Here is a 24,616-nt window from a genome sequence, read left to right on the forward strand (position 1 = left end):
AAGCTACTCCTCCCTTGGTCTCATTATCTCTCATTATTTCTGACTCTCCACCCCCTCCTCTGTTGCTTGTCCCCCCCTCCCCCTGCAAGATCTTTCTGTACAGCATGTATGTCTGCTGGTTTGACCTTAATTACCCATAACAATCCGGTCAGCAGCCGCATGAGGTGATTGCTTGCAAAAGCGTAAAATATGAAATGAAAACAATTTTACTTTTTGATTTATAGTGTCTGCAGCTTACATGCATGTATTCACTCTCACTTGGAGCCAAAACCTGATTAAAAAATCCCCATGGTGCACTTGGATGACCCTCAACAGGCCCCCACACTGACTCAATTATGGTCACGATGGGGCATTTTGAATGAAAACCACCATAGATGTATCCTGTATGGACTAACCAAATAAACATTCCATCTGTCCACACATGTATGGAAAACCCCATACAATGATGGTTCTTAGATTCAAAGCAGAGAATAAGAAAACTTTCTTTGAACTCCAGCCTAAAGCAACTCGATAGGAAGGGACGGGAATGATAGATCTGAAGGATGTGACTAATGTTTATGTGAATATGTCATTGTCAAATTGTTTGTGGCCACTTTCTATAATTACAGTAAAAAAGGACAATTAGTAGCCTCTGTCTCTGTATTTTTAGTGTATAAGTACGCCCACGTTACCCACAATCCCTCAGGATGCTGCTAACCTTTAATCAATTGTACTAAAGAGGATGAATATCAAGAAAAAAGTGCCTATATATGTATTGGTGGAGTAATATTACACTAAGAGTGTGAACACAGCTGCTGGTGTGGTTACCATAGAAACCTAATTTCACTTTCAGAAATGTCTGTATTTATTCTTATGCTATAAACATTTGCATTTCTTCCAGCTTCCAATAGTTAGCTGTTTACATAGACCTATGTTTGCTTATGTTGGTTGCTAACAACAAACTAGCGATGAACTTGGATGGACAGTCACTTGTAAGTGGGATTTATTTGCAAGCTACAACCCTAGATATTGCACCAATGAATAATATGGCAACCATATGGGACAGGAAACTGTACAACATGACATGAAAGATGCTCTTTCCTGTGTGTGCATGCATTAATCTCCATACAAGCTGTTCATTGTGTGACTTCACAGCATTCCCCCTGCTGCAGATCTAAACACTAACAAACATTTCTGTGACTCAAGAAAAACAACAACAACAACAACAACAAAACACAGACTCCTGCTTTCATGTAAACGGAGACCACTGAGCCTCCTTTTAATCTGAAAATAATCTACACAAATATGTTGCTTTTGTTGTGCCTGCTGGCTCAAATAAACAGTTTTCTTTCCGCATTAGCAGCGGTTCTCTTTCCCTCTTATTTTTCCGCCCCGTGCCCACACCCTTCATGTTTCAGCAGTGTCGACAAAACGTACACGCCTGCAGCCCTGTGAAGCTCAGGCCAGGCCTTGGCATGGATTCCTGGCAGCGAAGAAGAGCCGGCAACAGATGTCACTGCAGCTTTCGGGATTGTGTAAGGTAAATATATCTTCACACAGACAGGGGTTAAACTGTTTAGCTCAAGCCACCTGGATGATTGTCCTTAAATATAACATTTGCGCTGGATCTTTGCAGGATAAGTGCTGGTGAATTTAATAACATTAATAACCCTCATGATTGGCCGCACCTGTGCTCTGATTGGTCAGCTGCTACAGCATGTTCAGCACAGTGCTGCCACCTTCTGCATCATGCAAGAAGTCACCAGCTTGAATGCTAATTTAATGTCCAAACATCACATCAAATGTGATCAAAAATTAACAACAATTGTTTTTTTTTTATAATAAAATTTAATGAGCCTGTTGTGATCTCTGGGGTTGGACCTTGATACCCTTGATTTTGAGATTGGGCCAACTTCCAAGCTATTGCCATGGAGATGTAAATGCATTACATTTACAAATACACACACAAAAAAGTATGTGGCATACTTTGTGTACACTTTGGAACAGCACAGTATGAATGAATGAGTTTTTTAAAGCATGTCTTCTTGGCATTATACAGAAGAGGTGTTACTTACCGGTGTATCTACATGCTTTAATGGCAGCTGAGGAGTGGGAGGCTGGAGAGAGAAGCGAGAAAGAGTCAGAGGGTTAGTCATTGTTTCTTTCACAGCGAGGAAGAAACAACATGGTGAGAGAAAGGATGAGAAGGTGGAGAGAAAGATGCTTGTTATTATTTTTCCGGAACATGTGTTTAATGTTAAAGGATGAGATGAGAAAGAGAACTTGGCGATGATCCACGTGTTAAGGGAAAATCTGCAAGCCGTGATGCGCGCTCTGTAAACAAATCTGAGGGACTGTTTAACAAGCTGTGATTTAAAAAAGAGCAGAGCCCAAAGTAAATAAGAGAAGAAATGTTCCTAATTTGGTCATAGCATCTGTGGCTGCTCCTAGAAATATAAAGCAGCACTGCCACTGATGATCAAATAGCTGTAAGTGTTGGTTTTTTAATCATGACCTAACATTTGCTGAGTATGCATTCTTTATGGGAGTGAATGAAAATTCCAATTTCGAGCTCGTTAAAATGAAAATGACTCGGTGCATAAATCACGTTTTCTCCTGTGAAGCAGCAGCCCCCAGAGGAACAAGGAGATAATCGCTCTGACTGCAGCCCACTGTCTCACTGCTGCTTAAAACAGCATCCTCAGAGTTTCAGTGTTTCACTAACATTAACATTAACTACAGCCATAATAATGTTTATAGTTTATTACTATAAAGTTCCACAAAACATTTACTTTTCATTTATTAGTTTTAATATAGAATTATTTAGTTTATTTTAAAATTAATTAATTAAATCAAATTATTTAATATAATTCATTTTCTTAGCTTATTATTTGTTTTTTCTGTCAGAAAACCTATTGTAAATTTATTTTCTAAAATCTTTTTTACTGCTTTATATAAATATATACTTTAATGAAACCGTTTCATGTTCAAATTATGACCATTATCACTGCCAGAATCTGCAACATCTCATCACCTCTGGAGCTTTGAGTTGTTCAGTAAACATTCCTGCCTTTCCTCTAATGGTTATAGCGTCTGACCTTTGACCTTACAGAAGCCTCTGTGTGTGTGGCTTTGCCATAATTGCAGGATGCACCATTCACACTTGTAAGGTGAGGATCTTTAACTGTCGTTTGTACACAAATAGGAAAACTCACCAGCTCATAGTTAGTAGTCGTCTGACATGATGTGGTGACCTGGAGATCAAAAAAAGAGAGAAAAAAAGAACATAAAAAAAAGTCAAGTAGAATTTCAAAAACTGCATTTAGGGCGGAAGAGACATTGCTGAATGTTTCCTGCTTAATGCCTGAGTATTCCCATAAAAATCAGACCAGAAATAACTGCTGCATGTTTCTGTGTGTGGGAACCATCCACTCCCAAATGACACTGAGAAAGAATACTTCCTGTAAATGTCAAAAACAATCCAACAGTCTAATCTGTCTGACAAAATAAAGTGCATGTGACTCAAGCTCCTCCCACTTTGTGCTGCAGTAAACAGTAGCTTCCCCAACAAATGGGCCTGGGTGGCACACTTTACCAGTACTATGAAATGGAGAGTCAGGGGCCAGAGCTTCCAAGCAACAAGATCACTGGTACCCTAATTATACTATCACCAGTTCTTGACATTGCAATGCTACATGTAGCATCTTTAAATAGCAGTCACAGACCAAAATATCATTAGCAGGCTCCTAATAGTCTGCACTCCACTCTGCACTGATTACAGTGTGTAAACATGTCTTCCATCTGATTGTATTTGTGTGTACAGATAAACACACATGTGAGAAGACGCATGGCAAAGCATGGTGCATGGTGAGAGCATGCTATCAGCACACAGCAGGCAGGCGGGAAGGAAGCCGCTGTGATCAGCTGGCTGCGAGAAAACAAAAGACTCACTGACTTCGTAATGCTATCATCAAGCGTATCAGAATGCGGCGGCTGGATAACATCGTGGCGGAGCACATCCTGGCATCAGGTCGCCAAGATTCACACAACCAGCTCCTGATGTGCACAGATAAGGAAATCACTAAATGTGAAATGTGTTTCTGACTTTTTATTTTATAAATAACACAAAAAAGTTCCCATCGTTCACTGGGAGCTTCAGGCTTGTCCACTCATGCTCGAGCTCTTTACTGCCCTGACAATATGTGAGGCTGCTGCTGACATTCATATATCAGTGTCCCCTCGAAGCAGGAGTATCTGCCTTTCTCCTATCCTCAGGTTCACTGATGCTGACCTCCTGGAAGTGTTTTTGGGGTGTGTGAAGGGACCAGAAGACCGCAAATTCCAAAAGAAAGAGAGTCAAAGTGGGATTAGTTCATAATCTCATTGAATCACGAGGGGCGTCTGGGAAGCTAGCGAAGTAGAACAAGCCTCATTGGGGCATTGGGGGGGCCCTCTGCCTCATTAGAGGGGCCATTAGAGGCGAGGTAAAGGTCAAACAGCTCAGGTGAGAGATGAGTGTCACACTCAACATTAATTAACACACTCCTCCATAATATTCCTCCATCCTAACTGATGGGAGAAAGCATGTGTTTGCCTCTGTGCATAAATCATCTCATTGGCTCGGATTATGAAGCCTGCCATTGGTCTGACCACAGTCAAAATTCCTCAAGCCCTCCTCCTGCCCACACAAGAGCCGCTGCCGCGCTGATGGCAGCCTGCCTGAGAAAGTAAATTCTTCACTTTGCAAACGGGGGCCAAATAAGGACCGGAGCTTACACGGCCCCTTTTGGAGGGGAATACTTGGGGGAGGTTTGTTAAATATGGTCTGACATTTTTGACACAATGTCACGTGTCAAACAAGAAATCTAAAGGAGACAAGAAAAAAAAACAGTGTGAAAAAGTTTGAGAGAGCGAAAATGATTTTGTCTAACTGGCTAAAACCAACACAAGCTGCTACCGGTAAGAAATCAAATGACAAAGTTTTAGCTTCACACAAAGCACGCCACAACACAGCAACGTAGGCCAAAGACCACGGATCAGTGGGCTCTGGCTCGGCTTCCTACCGCCAATCGGCAGATGACAAAATACCCCATTAAACAAGGATGTGATGGATATCAGATGTGCAATTGTGGCTTTGGACACAGGTCTCGCCAAATGTGAAATGCCGCCGCTTCAAACACGGGAAGGGATGATTTTGTAATCTCACCTGAAACAGTTGAAATCCTGAATGTTTTGATCATTATTTCAACCACTAATAGCACAGTGAGAATTGCCAAAAATAAACAGTCCACACAGTGTTAGAAAAATTGTTTTGCTTATGCTCAGACAAAGTGGAAGTGCCATGCAGGGGCATCACTGTTATGCAAACAAAAGCTGGTAGTAAAGCTACATTCCTCCCTCTTGTTTCGCATCATGACCTCTTGACCTCCCACTGCCACCCCTGTTAGCTCAGGGTCAGAGTTGACTGATTGCCACCATCACTCTTTCAAAGTGTGAGAAAGAAACATGAAAATATTCTAGAGAAAGCACGCGTTTGCCTCCCCTGCCACAAATCGGAGGATAGCAAAGGTCTCGTTCTCATGGTAGCAACATTCCCACGAGTGTGCGGCAAGAAGTGTGAAATACAGAAAGAGGAGTTTTAACAGAACTGCAGAAATACATCTTACCTGCTGTTTTCTCCTGCTCTCTCCTGACTATCTCGTTGCCCCCTCTAGAAGAGAAAGAGGCAAGACCAAAATACAGACACTCTCCTTCCCCCCCTCCTCCCCCTCCTCCTCCCCCTCTTTGCTCAAAACAACAGCAGTAATCCCAAACGCGTGCCAGAACAGCTACCAGTTCTGTGTCTATGAGTGCATGTGGATGTCCATGCAGCAGCAGCAGCAGCCTCTGGACTGGACCAGGATGCACTCTTTTATACTGCTAGCTCGGCTTCCTGCTGTCAACTGCCAAGAAATTTCCAAACACGCTATATAAGGCCAAGAAAGTGGCTTGGGGCTCCTTATGATTCCGGTACCCAAAAGAGAGAGAGAGCAAAAGCCGTCCGGGGGCAGACGGTAACTGTATCCCTCCCTCTCTTTCTCCTCCCTCCATTCCCTCTGTGTAGCTGTTGACACATGCTTGACAGTGAGAGGGAAGCAGAGAAGAAGAATGACTTTTCTGTTCCACACGAAGATCAGTAATAATTCAGCTTTCTTTGACACATTTGTCATTTGTTGTGTCAATTTTGTGTCCTGGGAATCAGTTAGTGCCATGTAAACCAATGTGATGGTTGATATTTAGCCTATGGTGAGCCAACATCTATAGCCACTGTCACACTAGACTGGACTAGAACTGACCAATAGAAGACCAACATCTGGGTGATGTTGAGCCAATACAGAACTGATATGGTAAAATCAGGTCAATGTTTGACCCAGTTAGAGTAACATCTAGACCAATATCAGACCAACATCCAACCAATTTCTTTACTTTCATGCAGGCTCAGATCAAATGTGTCTGTTATGATGCATTCAAGTGCAACTTTTTGGTCCCAGCTAGCTGCTAGTTTAAAAGAAATTAATCTCTGAGCTCATGCATGCTACTGACTCCACAACAACTATATAAAAAGGTCAACTGACGGGGCCACCTTTTGTAAAATACTCGTAGGAAAATATTTGCCTCCTGCAGCAGGGTTCTGAGCTCTGAGGGTGAACCCGGCTCTTGACCTCCAGACGAGGACTGGGGTAAAATTGGGCCATCAGTCATCTGCTAGCACCGGGTTATTAGGCCGTCCGTACCATTTGTCTGCCAATGCTATCTCCCAACCACCGCGCTGCATCTATACTGCTGAAGGGTGTTGCTATGGCGACGTGCTGTGATGGCTCTTTGATGTAACGTGTTTGCGCTGGGGAAACAGACCTGCTTCTGTGAAGGGCTGCTGAGGAATGAGGAGGCTTGGCTCCGGCGAACTGTGTGTGCCTGTGTATATGTGTGTGTGTGTGTAATGGTTTTTTCTCTTCCTCACCTCTCTCTCCCTACCTTTTTCACTTTCATGCTTGGATGGCTACACTCTTTTCTGTGCCAACATTCTTGAACGCTTCTCATCCCTGCTTCTATGCACGTCTTACTGTGTTTTTGGTTTTGTTCCACTTTCTGCCTTTTGGGTGAAGATAAAGCAGATAAAACAGAAGAGCCTTAGAAGGAAAAAAAAACCCTGAACACCAGTGAAAAGTCGTCACAGCAAGACCAAATTTGTGAATCTGTGGGCAGATCTGTGGTCTTGCATGTATTTGATTGACATCTGTCAATGTAAACAAACTTTTGCATGTGGGTAAGAGGTTAAAACACGGTGCACAAACAAGAAAAAGTGCAGTACCTCAAGTGACCACTTGAGGATGGCTCCACAACTGAAGCCTGATACAAGGTCAAGATAGCAGCACCCAGAGACACCTTTTTTTTTGCACGATTGCACCAAAAATTGGTGCAAGCATCAACAACAAGCTCTGAAACACCTGCTATTTGTTGACAAGGATCGGGCTCTGATGTATCAGGAAAGCACTCATAAGTGCCAGACAGGAAGTGACTACTTACAACCATGCTAAGTATAAACAGTTTTACAGTAGCTGATAAAAGAGGGCTCCAGCTGCACATTTTGCAATATTAAAGAGCTTCTTGGTTGCATTTTATAGAGCATGTAATTTGCCCAAGGTCTAATTGAAGGTTTTGACACATCCACACATGTTAGAATGTGGATTAAAATGCTAGAAAGCCAGGATTAGCTCTTTAACCCCCCCTCCACAACCTCCAAATCCTGCACAGGAAGAGACCCACCTCAGACTAGAACCACCAACTTTTACTCACTTGTCATTTTAAATGCATGTAGCCCTGTTAAAATCAAACTCTGCCATGACTTTTAGCATAAAGTGTGAGAGGATGTGTAGTTGTTTTCCTCCAAACTGGCTGACAAGGACGTCCCCTGGATTTCTCTTTCTTACTACAAAGGAGCTATGAAGGCTTCTAAAAAAAGAGACTTTTGAATCTGAAAACTATGATGTATAAATACAATTGTGCCAGACTGGTGCTAGCAAACCACGATTAAAGGACCAGTGTGTATAATTTAGTGGCAGCTAGTGGTGAGATTTATCATTACAACCAATTCCAAGCCCTTCCTTAAAAAGTTTGTCCAATCCGTAGAAGCATAGAGGCACAGCAGCACTACTCAAAACAGGATTGTATTGGTCCTACAGTCACCCGGGATGGCTAGACGACTTCTCACATTAGCAATCCAAACAAATTTGTCTTGCGGCACGTGCAGAGTTTCATAAAACCACGCAAACATGTAAACAGCATTGTATAAAATGCAGCCAGAGAAACACTAAAGCACTCTGCAGCGATGTTGTTTACATGAGAACTATTCAAACTTCATGTACTCTCCTCCAACCCAATCCCATCATTCCTCTCTGCCCCAGGTCTTTTCCCTGCCAAAACCACACCTGTGTCTTCCAACCCGCCGGCCCGTCGAACAGTACAAACCACTGCGGTGGCATTCCAGGAGGCTCCTCCAAGACATGGCAGGGATAAATCAGAAGGAATAATAAGGGCTTGTTTCCACGCAGGGGGAGAGAGAACAAAGAAGCTTACACATGCTAAACATGTTATCTGTCTAACCTATTTCTGTACTATTCAGAATAGTGGGAAACACTTAAAACATATTGACAGGTTGAGCTTTTAAGCCTCTTTTAGCCCCTGTTTTGAATACCCTGGAAACCAAAAATGCTATAAGGCAGTTCCGTTAATGACAACTTGTGGTCATTAACGGTGGCTCCTGACACAAGTCCGTCCCTACATGTTTATTGTGGCTGGTTTTTAATACACCCGCAGTTAAAGCTCATTACCACAGGGGCCACCAAAGACAACAAATTGTAGATCTTTAAATGTCCTGTTTTACAGGTCTATAACTATTCTATTCTATAATCATTATTTTTATTACTGTCTTGCACACGTAAAAAGGAACATATTGTCTGTCCGCATATGTTAAAACCCTTCATCACACCCTCATTAAGATCAGCACAGGCAGCCATAAACAAACCATGCAGACAATTGTTTTTTAATGTCCTGCACTGTGACATAAGCTGACATAGTAAACCCATAAAAGGAAACTCAGCTGCAAATCAACAACTTCATGATGCACTTAGGTGCACAGAGACAGGTGTGTATGTTCATTTCACTAACTGGAATTAGCTTATTAGCAAACAAGGATGCCAAAAATGTTCCTCCTCCTCTTCCTCCTGCACATTTCCACACCAGGATGAATGGCTCATGACGCTCTCCTGATTGCCACCACAAATGGCTTTGCCTGGTTGTGAAGGTATTTTGTGTTTTTGGGGGAGAGGACGGATGAGTCAGGGCAACCCGGAGAGGAGGAGAAGAAGAAAAAGGAGGAGGAGGAGGGACACTGCAACATTTCTCCCAGTCAAGACCACTAAGAACAGCCTCTCGGTCATTGATTCCTCCTCTTCTTCCTTTTAATTCTTGCTGATTAGAAGGAAATGGAGAAATATGTACAGTAAAGTTGAGAAAATACACAAAAAAGAAAAAAGGTTTTTCCTACCTTCACTTCACATTTTCTATGGCAGGACAACCGGCACGCTGAAACAAAAGAGGCAGTATTGTTAGTGTGCTGAAATCAAAAGGGAAATAAAGTTTGCAGTAGCAAAATGTGTGCAGTTTTATCTGCACTGAGAACTGAACGTGCTGTGGTGCTGCCCCCTGGTGGCAACAGGGTGCAAACACCCCCTGCTTACACTGGATGCTTGACAGACATGTTTTGGTGGTTGAGCAGGTATGACCTCCTGACCTCACACATATAAACACACACACTTACACACACCTGCTGTCTCAGTAGGTGGTTCTGATAAGGAGGAAGAAGGGAAATAAGGAGCTGCCCTTTATTGGAGATGAATGGAATACTTGTATACTTAGGATACTAGTAATGACATGTGGAGAGCCAATCAGAGTGGCAACTGTCCAAACCACCTTTTACAATTAGTATTTTTCTCTTTTTATGATTTTTTTTCCTTCACTTTGATTAAGCTTTTTTCTTTTGTTTTGTTCTGTCATTTTGCTTTTCATAAAACACTTGTAACTGCACTAAAGTTGATGTTGAGTTGAGATGCTGACACTTCCTGGTGCAAAGTGCAAAGGACATTTTCAATACACAAGTGTGTTTTTCTTTTCCACGAGGATGGATGGGATGATACATCTCCATCTTTCCTTATTTTTTCCCCCCTCTGCGCCTCATTTTCTCTCTCTCCTCTGCCTGGTTCTGCACCCCCCCCCATCCCCCCTTTCCCTCTTTCCTCTCTTATCTAGGCTAATGCAGCAGCAGCAGCCATGCTAATTTTAACACCAAATCCTCAGCCAAAGCTCTCTACAACCCTGCTCTCCTACTGCTGGGCTTCTCTCTGTTTGTCTGCTTCAGTCCTTTGTACTGCAGAGAAGGAGGAGAGCCAGAGAAAGTGTGTGAAGAGAGATGGGAGGGGGAGGAAATGTGAGGCTGCCCGGGACTTCTTCTAACAATAATTTCCCCTGGACTTTTCCTGGAGCGACAATAAAACCTTTAGTTCTTCTAAAATTAGAACAAAACATGTGACTGCATGGATTGTGGAGGAAGAGGAGGGAGGCTTAGATGGAGAGAAATGGAGGCTTCACCAGCAGACATATACAGAGCATACTGTATACACAAAACACAAAAACACAGCTGTAATGATGCAACGATTCAACCAATGAGAAGAAGAGAAGACAAAAACTACAAAACTATAAAAACTACAGAGGTAAGAGAAGAAGAAAGAAGAAGAAGAAAGGGAATGACAGCAGGAGAAGAAGACACAACAACAAAATCTACAAAAACACAAAAAGATAAGAAGAGGAAAAGAATACAAAAGGAATGAAAAAGGAAAACAATGAATGAAGAAGAAGAAGCACCATATTTATGAATGAAGACTCACCTTTGCAGATGAGGCCCTCCTTGGTGATGGCCTGCTTGCATATATCACAGCTTTTGGCCTTCTTGAATGGCTTCAGCTTGAAGGTGTGTGTGTGGACGCCCTCCAGCTCGTCGGGCTGCGGGAGGGGGTTGGAGAGCAAGAATAATTTGATCTCATGCACATGATCACCTGACATTTTTGCACACACACCAGTACAAGATGTTTTCACTTTGAAGTCCTCTAATTAAATGACTAATTCATGATGAGGAGTAGGAAGATGTGCACGCCTGGAAGTGTGTGTGCATGCAGATACTGCACTGTGCATGTGTGTGTGTGTGTTGGGGAGACGCTTGATTTCAGAGCAGCCTGAGGACACAGCAGCTGTAGAAGCTGCACCAAGAGGAAGAATATTTCTGAGTATTAAATCATTTTAAAAGCTGATAAATTAAAGAATGACTTTCACATCACTCAAAGTCAGATGAAGGAGACCAAACCTCCATCTCCTCCTCCCTTTAAATGTCTGAACAACCTCCTTGGTGAGTCATAATAATAATGATGCCATTTCCTTTGTGTATTTGTGCAGCTGGGCCGGTCTGGGCTGGGCTCGGCCGGACTGTAAATCCAAGGGCTCCTTATTGAAAACAGTATTTTACAGACACCTTGTTTCAGCTATCACCTTGAAAGGATGAAGTCCTTGCAGTAATAATCAACACAATGATATGAATCATTAGCTATCATCATATCAATCATAAGCTAAACAAGCGTGAGGGCGATCAATGGTTCATTTGTTGCTTGTAGATATGCAAGTCTTTCCTATTTGTTTAGCTTTAAGCTAATCTCATGATTCTCGGGTATATCACACTGTACAAAATGTCAAATTTACACAACTAATATAAATTCACTACAGTTGCTACCTGCTGCTAATTTCAATCACAACTACTACAAGATGGACTTCAAAGGCTTCCAGATGATGAAAGTGGTGTAATCCCCTCCTTCATCATCTCTGAGCTCATTTTTCTGGTTGCTTCCAGAAGCAACCAGCCCTTCTTTTCTTCCTCTCCATGTGCTGCAGTCAATTTGGCTCAAAGCTTTTTTGCAAAAGTGTATTTCTCAGCATTTTCCTTTCCCTTATCTCCCTAAATCTTAATGGCTTTTGTCACACTGTGACACGCTTGGAATCATGGCTGACCTTGGCTGCACAGAGCTGCACGCAGCATAGCAGGTAGCTTAAAAAAAAACAATATGCTACAGTGCTGGCATGCTGATAATGCTTGTAATTAGTATCAATCATTTTGGAGAAAGTTTGCAACAAAAAAAAGCTTCTTTCTTAAAGTCCCGGTGACACAAATACACACAAATAAGATGGACATTTTTTGCAGTGTGGGCGTGAGCTGGGGTTTAAAAATAGCATTTAAAGCACCTTGGTGCCACTCCACCGCCCCTGATGTTAAAGATGACCTGGCACAAAGCCGACCGGCTAAACCAATCAGACGCAGCCAGCTGTGTCACAGCCAGGTGCCATGGTTACCTGGCTGCCACGGCAACTGGGGTTAACGTGTCCTGTCAGATGATGATGGATGAGGCAGGATAAAAAACACAAGTTTGCACAGACAACTTGATGCACAACCAAGACCCAGAGTTAGAGAACAGGACACCAAATGGCTCTTGAATGTCAGCTTCAAGGGTTGAACGAGGGAACAAATGGGAGTAAACACTTTAGCTAATTTACTAATGAATGCCATCAGTTTCTTAATCATCCATCACATATTTTATTATGTTTCATGCAACAACTTGACTCCTGCTAAGCTGAAGTTTTACCAAGAAAGGAACAATAAATCAACTTTTTGACAGGAGAGAAGCCAAAACAGAAAAAAAAAATCCCCAGCCCTGTCCTCAGTGTTGTGTTAGGGAGTCTCCCAGGAGAGAGAAAATGGAAAGGAAGAGAGAGAAGAAGGCAAATGGATGCAGATGGAAGGAAAAAAATGAGGGGATAAAGGGCTAGAGTGAACCGTCTAAGAGCTGCATATGCAGGAAAGAGGTGTTTCTGCGAGTGTGTGTCCAGGCATGTAGACAGGAGGCCCAGTAAATCAAGCCTCTGTGCTCCTCTTCCCCTAGTTGCACTTAGCTAATGAAAAGCATCACTATGCTACCTCGACCACGACCCCACTTAAAGCTGGGAGGAGGGGGAGTGAAAGAAAGGGAGGCAAGGAGTACGTAGTCTCTCAAAGGCACCGCTCTGTCCTTTTACTCAAGGATTATGCATGTAAACAAACGAATCCTGACACATACAAACAATCCTATTTTTCTTTGGTTCATTTTAGCTTTTGCATGACTGCATGCTAACACTTTACATTCCTAACAAAAAAATAGGAAATGACTCATTCAGACTTGCTATTTTACATCTCAAAAAGAAACAATTAAGTAGACTTAATGCTAAGCTAACTAGCATTACTTTGATTTTTCCAAACACTATATGCCACTGAATTATAAAATGACTTGCATGTAAAGTGGAAGAGCAGTGCCTGTACTGCTAAACAAGGTAACATTAAAAGTTAGCAAGGGTCAATGTTGGAGTAGTAGCTAAAACAGGTTAACAGAACTGCCAAAATTTGAGCAGAAAGTGTCTGTTTTTGCTAATATAACACATGTTAAGCTAGTATATTCTAAAAAACAACACTTGTAGGCAAAAATTTAGCTTCAGTTGCTAGTGAATTTTGGGAGTCCCCAAATTTTGCTAGCCAAGCAGCTTGGCTGTTAAATAAACTGAGATTCCTATTGCTGCCTATCATAGCAAACGATACACACCACTTTGTCTAGAGGAGTCGCAACAAGGCTAAATGTTTGCGGACCTCCTGTTGCCAGGTACCTTTTGAACTGCTACATCTGGGACAAAACCCGATGCTCACACACACTCTCTCCCTGGCTCCTACATGAACACAAATGTCCTCACATCCATTCCCACACGCACTGCCGACAAGTGAAATGCAAAGCCCCACATATGGTTCCATTTATAGCTCCGTTAGAGGAAAGATTTTCTGCTTGGATTGGAAGGATGGGTTCAAAAACACCAAGAATAAAGACGTAGGGTATCATTTTTCATAATGATGTAATTTTTTCACAAACCCTGTAGCGCATTAATTCTTCAGTCGGTGTCCCCTGATGGAAGAAGTCAATGGATTTGAGTGTAATGTTGAAGAATTCGATTAAAAACGCACAAAGAAAGTGAATGCCTGATTTTCTGAATGAGTGACTACCTGGCTGATGGATGAGGTAAACAGATGGAGATGGAGACAAGGAACGCCAAAACGCTGGATGACATGATGAAGGGAGAAAAGAGAGAGATGGAGAAAAAGTCCTGCGACCAACCCCCTGAGATGAAACAGCAGAGCCACACCTGCTTTCAATTTTCACCAAATTGAAATTCTGTCAGGAACAATGGGCGCCTTTGTGGGACAGAGAGTGGCAGGAAAACAGAGACTAGAAACAGGATAGTATTTGTAATGCTTGTATCCAAGAGTGTATCAATATTTGCATGTTTTGTACACTAAACTCCTGGAAAGCAGTTTTCCTAAACATACTAAAATACCTCCAACAGATGTTTTGTTTAGTACCACATGCATGCAGGAAACCCTGCTAATGATTCATCATATACAAACCCATAGAGGCAAAATTAGATCCTACATTTTGTCATTATGCACCACCTCCCGTCCTGCTCTTATATTGTTCTCACATTTCTCAATCATACGGGAATCCCTACCAGACTCCATTGAGAAAAACCAGAGCACTTATCTACCCTTGCCTTATTTAGTCAATTTGTCAGTGTTGCTGTGTGACTTTGGTGTGTTAACACATTAGCTCAGATCCAAATTGATGTGTTAAATCATCACACTTACACAGCGGTAGAGGAACAATGCCTGTATTGTGTGCCTGTATTTGAAAAGAGTGTTAAAAATCTATCCAGGAGCATTTACCTACAGGAAAACACCGACTATAAGCACCTCATAGAACTCCACTGAACTACCCTTTTCTTTTTATGACACCTTCGGGGTTATCTTCTTTCATCATGAATTGCGTCACATTGCTCCACTCTGATTGGCAGCCTCCACTTTTGAACTCCCTCTGAATCTCAGATGCACAGATGGCATATCAAACAGCTGAAATTAGCACAGTGGCCAAGATCAAGTCCACGAGATGGTTTGGAGGACTCAGCACAAAACTTAGAGGTCCTCAAATTAGATCCACTGAGGTGTCTTTTCTTATTTATAAACATTTTTTTTGTGTAAAGTGAAATCTCCAGTCATTATTCTGGTTATAACACCCAAGAGGCCCTATTCACTGTGATTATGGCTACATCAGTCATTGCCAGCACTGAGGCACCAAGGCATCCATAATCATACTGTAGCTCAGGCTGTTACAACTCATAGACCTTTAATATAAGAAGTAGAAGAAGAAAGGAGGTACACAAAACAAAAAAATCTGAATTTCTACTTTAAAATATCTCCATCCATACAGCATGGGAGCATGGATCGATGTACAAGAGCATGGAGGATGTTTTATTTATGGTGCTGAATACAGACGATCCCAGCGGACTAACACTGTAGGCCAGTTGCCAGATTGTAGCAGATCCTTTCCTCTAAGCATCAGCAAGCCGTCTACCTCGCTGCCTGTGTGTGCAGTTGCATCAAATCAACCTATAAAAACACAAGCGTGAGGCCGCAGCTGCTATACTGTTTGCACGATGATGATCAATATCAGGTGTAGACGGAGATCAATGACCTGTGATCATGAAGTCTAGGCTGTTTATGATCATTAGTCAGCCGCTAATGAACTTTGAACGCCATGCCTGCTAATGAGCTCCCCCTCACTTTGAGTCCACCTCAGGAAAAAAAAAACAGAGGTGCAGCTTTGAAGTGCAGATTTTAAGTATTTCTGGGTTCCCTTGTGTTATTACACAGCACCGTGTGTGCAGATTATTTTTTTAAGCCATAAATGGGGGCAAAAAAATATGATGCAACAACTGTAGATCAATTGATTGGCACTTCATATAGAGAAAAATCTGATGAAATATGTATTTTTAAGCCAAAAAAAGGGCTCTAGTGTGCAGTGGATTTTTTTTGTTATGGTTTTTGTACGATATGCATGTTTTCACTCCTTAGATTCTTCTTGGGTCCACTAAAATAATATTTAACAGCATAAATACAAAAAAAATGCTTTTTTTTTTCTAAAGCTACACACCCCAGCATCGACTAAACTTTATGGGCAGAGATCCAGACTCGCGGATGAGATGCGGGGGCAGAGAAGAGCACAGTGCCCAGGGGAAGTGTACTGAAGCTGGGTCAAGGCCTAGCCGGTTGTGGCCTGGGGGGCCTGGAGGGAGGCATCCGGTCACATCGGATATAAATCACCTGGTCACAGATACACAGAGCATTGTTTAGCCAGAGTGACAGCTACACTCTCTGAGGACAGTCTTGAAGATACAGTACCACACAAACCATGCATGCCTACACACACACAAATGAAGGAGTAGGAAAGGACAGCAGGGAGGATGCTGCAGTGAGAGACGGCTCTGGCTGTGGACAGTCAGCCTGTGTGGCAGCTGAACAGGACATGAGGTCCCTGTGGAGGCTGTTAACCAAAACTAGGCCTGAGTGCAGTTTCATGTCATTTGGAGGTGGACACCAAGATTGAAACCACACCATCACTATTATTAGTACATGCTGAAAAACCTTTCCAAACCACAAAAATACAGGTTGATGAGACTTTTTGCCCTTTCAAAATAAAAGCCTAAATATACTGCTGCAGGGAAGTCGAAAACCTCCTTACTCAACACAAGCTAATCACACACATGTCGCACACTCATACAGGAGTGACACACACAGATGCGTGGCAGGCAGGCAGTAACGGTCCAATCAAAGCCTGATTGATTTTCAGAGCTCTCTGGGGATTCTGTTCAGTCAATAAGGGACTCTGTTAGACAACAGAAGACATGATGGATCTACCATACGTCTTGGCTTACAGTGATTCAGCTGGAGTTTTTGAGCAGCCTTCAGGTCAGGATTTGGTTTATCATGTAAAGTAAAAAAATACCCCTTTGTACTGATGACAAAAGCAAAACAGATGTTTCTCCACTGATCAGTATTTTTGAAAGTGGTCTAAGCCATGTGAGGAGCAAAGGCTGGCCTGAGCTCCTGAAAAAGCTCCCTGCTGGGTGTAACTGAAAGGTGCCACAACACACTCCTACAGCACCTACAGTGGACACACCAAGACCTCTAAGCAATGGAAGAAGGCAGTCTGGGCCAATGAATCACTTTCTTTAACACCATGTGGATGACCTCTACAGGGTCACACTTTCCACAGAACATGTCCACCCTTTCATGGAAATGGTAGTGGCCTCTCAACAAGGTTTCAGGAATGATTTGAGGAACCGAAGTTCAAGTCGTTGAGTTGCTATTGGTCAACAATAACAAAAATAAGATGCTAAAAATCATATAACAATTGCCCAAGTTAGCATATTGTGCAGCAGCAATGAGCTCACACAAGTATTTGGCCAGCTTTTGTGGCTGCTTCTGTCAAATCTAATATTCTCCCCCTGTGCGTGGGGATGATCAAATATTAATAGCGTGTATGTGAGGAGCTTTCTTAGAACCTCGCACGTCACTCAGCCTCTCCTCCTTACTCCTCTCCCTGCTGATGTCACACCTCGCAGCATTCATCAGTACTTCCCCTTCTTTGCCGTCTTCTTTTTGGATGTGAAGTGTGATGATGTCGAGATTGGAAGCGGTGCATCTGGCAACTCAATGCCTCTCTCTGCATATGGAGTGAGTGGGAGCTTTGCCTCCACCCTGCCTCTCTCTCTCTCTTTTTCCCCTTACATCTAAATGGCTCTCGCCTCCACTGCAAGCTACAGAAAAGTAGGACAGATGCCTCATTTAACACTTGGGTGCGATCATCACACACTGTATATACATTATACAACACAAAAAGCAATAAATGCACCTTCTTTATCTGAAGCCAGGTGTATTATAGCATCCAGTTTTTCATGCATCTGAAAAGGTCCTTAATGCTGACTTTATGTGACAGGAGTTTCTTGTGTCCTAGCTAGACCACCCACATCATGTGTTTTCAGGGGTTGGCGTGCTTGCCTTTTTCCCTGTCTTTTCTTTTTTTTTGTTGCTGCGTGGAAAGCCCCCGGTTCCTGACACACTCAGTCAGTCCCAGATAGGAGGTGCAGTGAGCAGCAGCAGATTAAATTATACAGGAGAACCCAGAAATAGCTCCAGTGCCGAGGCTGCGTGGACCAGACGCAAGAACACGCCGGTGCGAGTCGCCACAGAGCAGTCAACTAGATTAGTCCTGCCCAGATCACAGAGCAGAGCTGACTACTGTAGATCTGCAGCTATTCCATGCACCGATCAGACCACTTGCATGACCTTTACGGACCAAATTTTGGTCTATTTCCAACTTTTAGCCCCATGGAACACTCACAACAGGAAACACCAGTGTTTCTGTGATGCTATTTTCAAAGAAACTATTGACCATGAACTATTAACCTCCTTGTGCCTCAAGTGTAAACATAACTGCCCACTTGACAACATCATAGAAGGTCATTTAGAGCATCTGACCAACCTGTGAGTGAGAAAACCCATCAGGCCAAAAAGTGTGACAGTAAGTTTGTTCCCCTACGACCAACATCACATCAACAATCTCTTACCCAGAACATGCAGGAGAGGCAGACCCAGGTCCTGGCCGTCCCTGCCAGAGCAGAGGGCAGCGACAGAGAGACGGAGGGCATCCTCACAGCTCTCTGGGAAAAAGAAATCCACGGTATTCCCAAAAATTCCCGGTGGTTCCACGCAGGCCCCGCCGACGTAGATCCATGCCAGACGTGCGAGGTGCACACAGGGTGGGAAAGGGAATGCTGCTCTCGTTTTCTCTCTGATGGCCTTAGTCAGACTCCCTCATGTGAGCTCCCTCCCTCTCTTGCTTGCTTGCTCTACCTCTTCCACTCCTAGGTCCCTCTCTCTTATTTGCTCTCTCACTTCTTGCCATCCCTCTTGAAGTGTGGTAACTTTATTCCACAGAGCCAAAAAAAGGGGGGGGGGGCTGTATTTTTCTCCCCTCTCCTCAAACGATTCTTTTTTAGCCCCTCCTTTCCTTTCTCTCACACACACACTTCATTCATTGACCACCCTCTGCCCCCCTTTAGCTTTCTTGCATTGCATACCTCACCTCTCTTTCCCTCCACCTCTTCTCCTCTCGCATGCTCGCTCATGTCTGTGCTAATGTCACTTCAATTTTTCATCGGCAACCCCTTCCTGTTTGCTGATCTGCTCTCCTCCTTCAAAATATCTGCAGGAGGACTCGCCAGCTGCTGAAGGGCCAGACAAAAACTGGCAGGTCCCAAACATAAACTGCACCAAAAACTGCAGTTCCTTGAGCAGCCAGCGCTCCTACATTTCACAGCACGGAATACTTGGCAGCACTGTGATGCATTTGTAGCCCCTTTTAGCCACTTGTTAGCAACTTAACCTGGGATCACCACACGGCGGGCTACTGCATGTGCATGTATACAAAGCACGGCACTGAATCAACATTATATCAGTGGTGCAGGCATATTACATCACTCCACAGTCAGATCCATAAAGGGCTAAGAGCCAATTCATTTTGAGAAAACACCCTCTATTGATCCCCGCTGCTCTCCATCACTTCCACTGTAACAGTTACCTCAATCCATAGGCTAACCTGACACATAATATGTGTGTGTGTGTGTCTGCCTCTTTATTAACATAATATCAGCAAACAGAACACACTGGGGAAATGGCTACGGTGCTCTTAAACTGGTTTTTAAATTGATTTTTTTTTGGTGTTTTGATACATGACACACAGTTTCCCTGCAAGCCCTGTTTGTCTAAACTGGGTTGCTAGCAGCCTCTAGTGGCCTCCAACCAACCCTGAGACAGAATAAGCAAATGGGAGCTGCTCACATATCACTCATGCATGCATCTAATGCCATTTTTTCCTCTCTGGGTAGAGCCAGAATAGCCTTTTAAGTGATACTTTACTACCTGGAAAGCACATTGATTTTTGGGAGCGTTGTACTTTTTCAGTACAACATTTTTGCACAGTGAGGTCAGGTTCTTAGTCCCTTATTCCCAACGCAACATGCCGAAGCTCACTGAAAACAGGCAGACACACTTACACATACACTATGTTTCCCACACTGACAAAGAGAGGAGGAGAGAAGTTGGAGATATGTATTGCATGGAATGGGGCAGTCTCCTCCTCTGTCGCTGGAGAATCTATCACATTAAAGCTTTAATGCTAGAATAACAAAGCATCCATCATGCTGAACGCTGGGGCCAGAACACAGTGAACCATTCAAGGAACACGTCTGCAAGTCTCTGGGTGCGGTACCTCGACATTTCTCAGGTAAGGTTGTGATAAATACATGGAGCGATGAATGAAGTTTTCATGCACATGCTGGAGAGGCAAGAGAATAAGGAGCCATTCAGGAAGACAGCTTTCCCATCTCCTCCTTTGGAGGACTGCCTGATGTGAATTTACAGCCCTCTGGGACATTAATTAAATGAATGCAAATAAAAAGAAAATAGAGACAAGAAAGAGAGGAGGTGAGATTCAAAGAGAAGCAACAGGAAGGAGGCAAAGCAAGGAAATGAGAAACTGAAGAAGAAACGATTAAAAGAGGTGAGAAGCAGAGGAAAGATGGAGGACTGTAACCCTTCTATACTACCACAATACTGTCACCATAGTAACACATATGGAGAAAAGCTTCACACAGCATCCCTCTCCCACCTCCCCCTACAAAACCGCCTTGCATTCGCAGCCCGTCTCCTATAGTAAACCCAGCCCCTATCATGTGGGGACTGTGTGAGCCGCGTTGCCATGGAAACTGAACACCTCACAGCGGTCCTAAGAGGGAAGGCACAGAGCCTTACCTCTCCACTTTCACCTCCAATGCCGGTCACATGGTCCAGCTCTAATTGCTGCAGCTGGAGCAACAGTGTACAAACACTGCAAAAGGTGCACTTCAGTGCCGAAAACACAAGCTTATTGTGTCTGGGTTATTTTTTTGCGCAGTTTTGTCCAGTAAAGTAAATGATGTAAAGTACAAATTGATGCACACAAGGCTCTGTGCAAGGTAAGGTAGATTTGTCATTATGCATATGTCCATGCTGGCACACGGTGGTTATGACACCTAATTTCATGTGATCCCACAGACACCAATCTTCTGCATGTACAAAACACTGTGCCATTGGACAAAAAGGTCCACTTAGACTTTGGAAGATTGTGGCACTACTTTGTTTACTTGTGTTAGGGGTCCCAGCCTTCCTATGGGACCTTAAGACAGATGCCTTGGGCCCCTGGTAAGGCAAAAACAGTTAACGTACGGCCTACTGGTGTTCCATTTTTGACTATTGATGTAAGAATTGCCCCGCTTGAATGATAAAGCTGAGTCAAATGAAAAATCATAATTAATATTTGTAGGATGAAGCAAAAAAAAGGCCACTGCTGAGGCTGAGGTACTAACATAATGGCGTGTATAGCACATATAATGTCTACAAAGGCACAAACACACATACAAGAGAGTGTGACGGCGGCGGAGGGGAGTGTGGTGGGATTGAGCGCGAGTGTAGAGATAAGGAGCTGCGGCAATGGGAGGCGGAGGAGGAGGGGGGGGTACTGCTGGGAGGGTGATGGGGCTCGGAGAGACGGGTGGCTGCAGCACCACGTACGGCGTCACCCCCTCTTTTCATCATCGCCAGACTTTTTCAACGCCACTGCTTGGTTCGCATGGCAGCAAGAGAGCAGGGAGAGTGTAGAACCTTTGGATTTGAAGTCCCAAACGTGGTCTTTGCCTCATATTTTTACTATTTAGGACAGATGACTTTCAAACTGTTAATAAAGATCTTTTTTTGCTCTGGAGATGTTTGGGCAATGTCTCTGGTGCCCTTGCAAATAGGAAAGTAGTGCCATTTAGCCAAAGAAAGACAAAATTGAAGGATTGTGGTGTAGTTTTAGATTAAAAAATACAAAAAAATCAGAGGGTCACATGAACTCTGTTTGGCCTCACACATGTGCCGTCGGAAAGAGAGACCTCAAGAAGAAGCATCGGTTAAACAGGGAAAATAATCATCCTCAATAATGGTGCATTACACTCCTGCATCTGTGAAAGCAAGGTGACCCTATGTATCAGGAGAAACTATGATTTCCTCCTGGTTCTGCTGGCTCGGTTCTCCACCATCTTTATCTGGAGCAGCTGTCTGGAGACCACTTGGAGATGTAACACTGACCTTGAATCAGCAGTCCAACCAGCCCATGGTCCAAGACTGGCATGCCGAGCTCGCCTTTCACGGCTACGTCATTTGGTGGTTTAGGTAAAGCCGGCTGCATGCGCACCACGGTTGAGTGGTGTGATTGAGACCGAGGCCTGTCCTGATGTATATTTCATACAACTTGGGAATTTCTTATGCAATTATTGTAGAAGGAAATCACCTGCATGGGCTTGAGAAATGTGCACAACTCATTTGTGAAGTCTTACCTTGTCTCTTTTGGCCCCCCGCAGAGGGAAGAAGCAGGCGAAGAGGAACTTGCCCCAGCTGATGACGGCAGCCAGGCACCAGTTGAGGCGAGCCATGCCTGCGTCTGTCCCGTCTTGTCTGCCAGCCTCTTATCTCTTTTCCCCCACCCGCCCCCCCCACCCCACCACCAGCACCACTATCACAACAGGCTTTGGGTTAGGATCCTGCACAATCCAAAAAAAAGGCCAGCCCACGTAGAGACACAGACCCTCTTGTCCTGGTCCAGGGAGCAGATGTGAAGTGAAAACCTTCCTTCAAGTCAAACGACGATTTGGGTTTTCTGACAGTTTTGGACACCTGACTGGTTGTGTGTCTGCAATTCCAATGCAATTTTGCAATTTTGGGGGAATAAAAAGGGGGGAGTGGGGGGCAACTGGGACTAGACCCTGTGTTGGTCTAGAGGAACCCAGAGCATCAGGACCCTAAAACTGCCTTCCTGTCTTCCTGTCCATCTGCCTGCTTCTGTCTCCACAGCCCGGTGTAGATGAGTCAGTCCTCAAAGTGTGATGAGTACCGTCGGCTGCATAATGCGAAGAGCCCGTCGCTGATCGACGACACTGTTACACATACACACACTGGCATGCTCACACACCGTCTCTCACACACACGCTCTCGCCTGTGAATAACGCTGTCCTGGCACATACGTCCACAGGCAGAAGAGCCCCCCTCTCATCACACGGCTCTCCTCCAGGCTCAGGATCCCCGGTGCTGCTTCGCACTCACACACTCTCCGCTTACACACACTTGTCCATCTCTTTCTCTCTCTCTCGCTCTCTCTCTGTGCTGCTCTCTCACACACATGCACTGATGCTGCAGCACTTACTCAGTCAGAGTGGGAGGAGGGGAGCAAAAGAGTGTGTGGGGGGTGGGGGGGGCAGAAAGAGAGACCAGGAGCAGAATGAAAGAAAAAAGGATGAATAACAGAAGGGAATTCATTTAGTGTTTATATTTCAGAGGTGATGTGTGAAAGTGCGCATTAAATAAGGGTGAAAAGAGTGAATGGAGGAGTCAAAATGGATGGACGGGAGCTAAAAAAACAAAAGTCGTAGAGAGGAGAGAGGCAGGAGGGGAGAATGTGTTTGGGAATATTGAGCAGAGTAGTGAACACACACACACACCAGAATCGCAATGTACACACACAAACGGCAAGGCTGATATGATGCTCGTGGTATGTGTGGAGAACTGGGTCGATGGAGGAACGAGAGGAAGAAAAGGATGGAGGATGGCAAAAGAGGAGAGGAGCAGGGTGTTGAATCATTGTGTCTTGGGTGATTATTTCCCCCTCTCTCATACACACACACACTCGACTGCAGGTGGTGCACAGGCTCGTACACTCTGCTGCAGTCTCTCTACGCTTCAGTGGGAGCACATTCTCACTGCAGAACGCTTTTCTCTGCTACACCCCCCCCCCACCACCACCACCACCTCCACTGTCTCCACCAATCCACAACCCCTCCCCACCCCTGCCACACCAATGCCACACCAACGCAATCACAACACATCAAAGCAATGAGTGAGGGAGATAAAGTGTAGAGGATGCAGTTCTATCAACCAAAGCTAGCTTAGCAGGAGGGATGGTGGGTGGGGAGGGGGGGGGGGGCATTGGGGAAATAACAATTTCTGTATGAAAATCCACCAAAAAATATTCAGATACAAATGTGTCTGTTTATGTACAGTATGTCATATATATATGCATAATGAAGGGGGGGGGGCTCTTCATTCTACGCCTCAACCTTGATTTGAGCCAAAAAATGGTCTAAAGAAGCAACGAATAATAACAACACACGAGATTATTTCTCAAATTTGACAGCATCATCATACCACTGTCTATTCACTGTAAGACAAGCGAAAAATGTTAATAAATTTCAACTTTTGTAGTCAAACAAGTGAGGTTTTGCGATAAGAGTCGTGTGTATACGGATGGTCTGTTGAGCATCGTGTAATTGACTGATAAACTGATAATTACCAATATTAGTTAGTTAGTTAGTGATAGTGAAAGTTGTCTAAAGTAACATATACACTTGGATAGGGTGAAAGTAACTCACTAATAAGATGAAAGTAATACTTTTATATGGT

The 24,616-nt window shown here is 43.8% G+C and overlaps 1 protein-coding gene across 14 annotated transcripts in view; it reads right to left on the bottom strand.

Moving 5' to 3' along the window:
* tns1a (tensin 1a) overlaps window positions 1-22,611 on the bottom strand; it is a 48,028-nt gene extending 25,417 nt beyond the window's left edge. For 10 of the 14 annotated variants that reach the window (XM_028421731.1, XM_028421701.1, XM_028421689.1 and 7 more), the window contains exons 1-5: window positions 22,501-22,611; window positions 10,962-11,076; window positions 9,566-9,603; window positions 3,195-3,233; window positions 2,055-2,096 (exon numbers count right to left, since the gene is read on the bottom strand). In XM_028421731.1, coding sequence (XP_028277532.1) covers window positions 2,055-2,096; window positions 3,195-3,233; window positions 9,566-9,603; window positions 10,962-11,076; window positions 22,501-22,596 — 330 coding nt within the window. In that variant the 5' untranslated portion in view covers window positions 22,597-22,611. Of the gene's footprint in view, window positions 1-2,054; window positions 2,097-3,194; window positions 3,234-3,368; window positions 3,402-5,645; window positions 5,735-9,565; window positions 9,604-10,961; window positions 11,077-18,651; window positions 18,748-22,500 lie in introns of those variants that run through there. The other 4 variants (XM_028421724.1, XM_028421652.1, XM_028421716.1 and 1 more) reach the window with 3 other exon arrangements.
* Window positions 22,612-24,616: the final 2,005 nt, after the last annotated feature.

The sequence above is a fragment of the Parambassis ranga genome, chromosome 2 (assembly GCF_900634625.1).
Source record: "Parambassis ranga chromosome 2, fParRan2.1, whole genome shotgun sequence".
Taxonomy (NCBI): domain Eukaryota; kingdom Metazoa; phylum Chordata; class Actinopteri; family Ambassidae; genus Parambassis; species Parambassis ranga.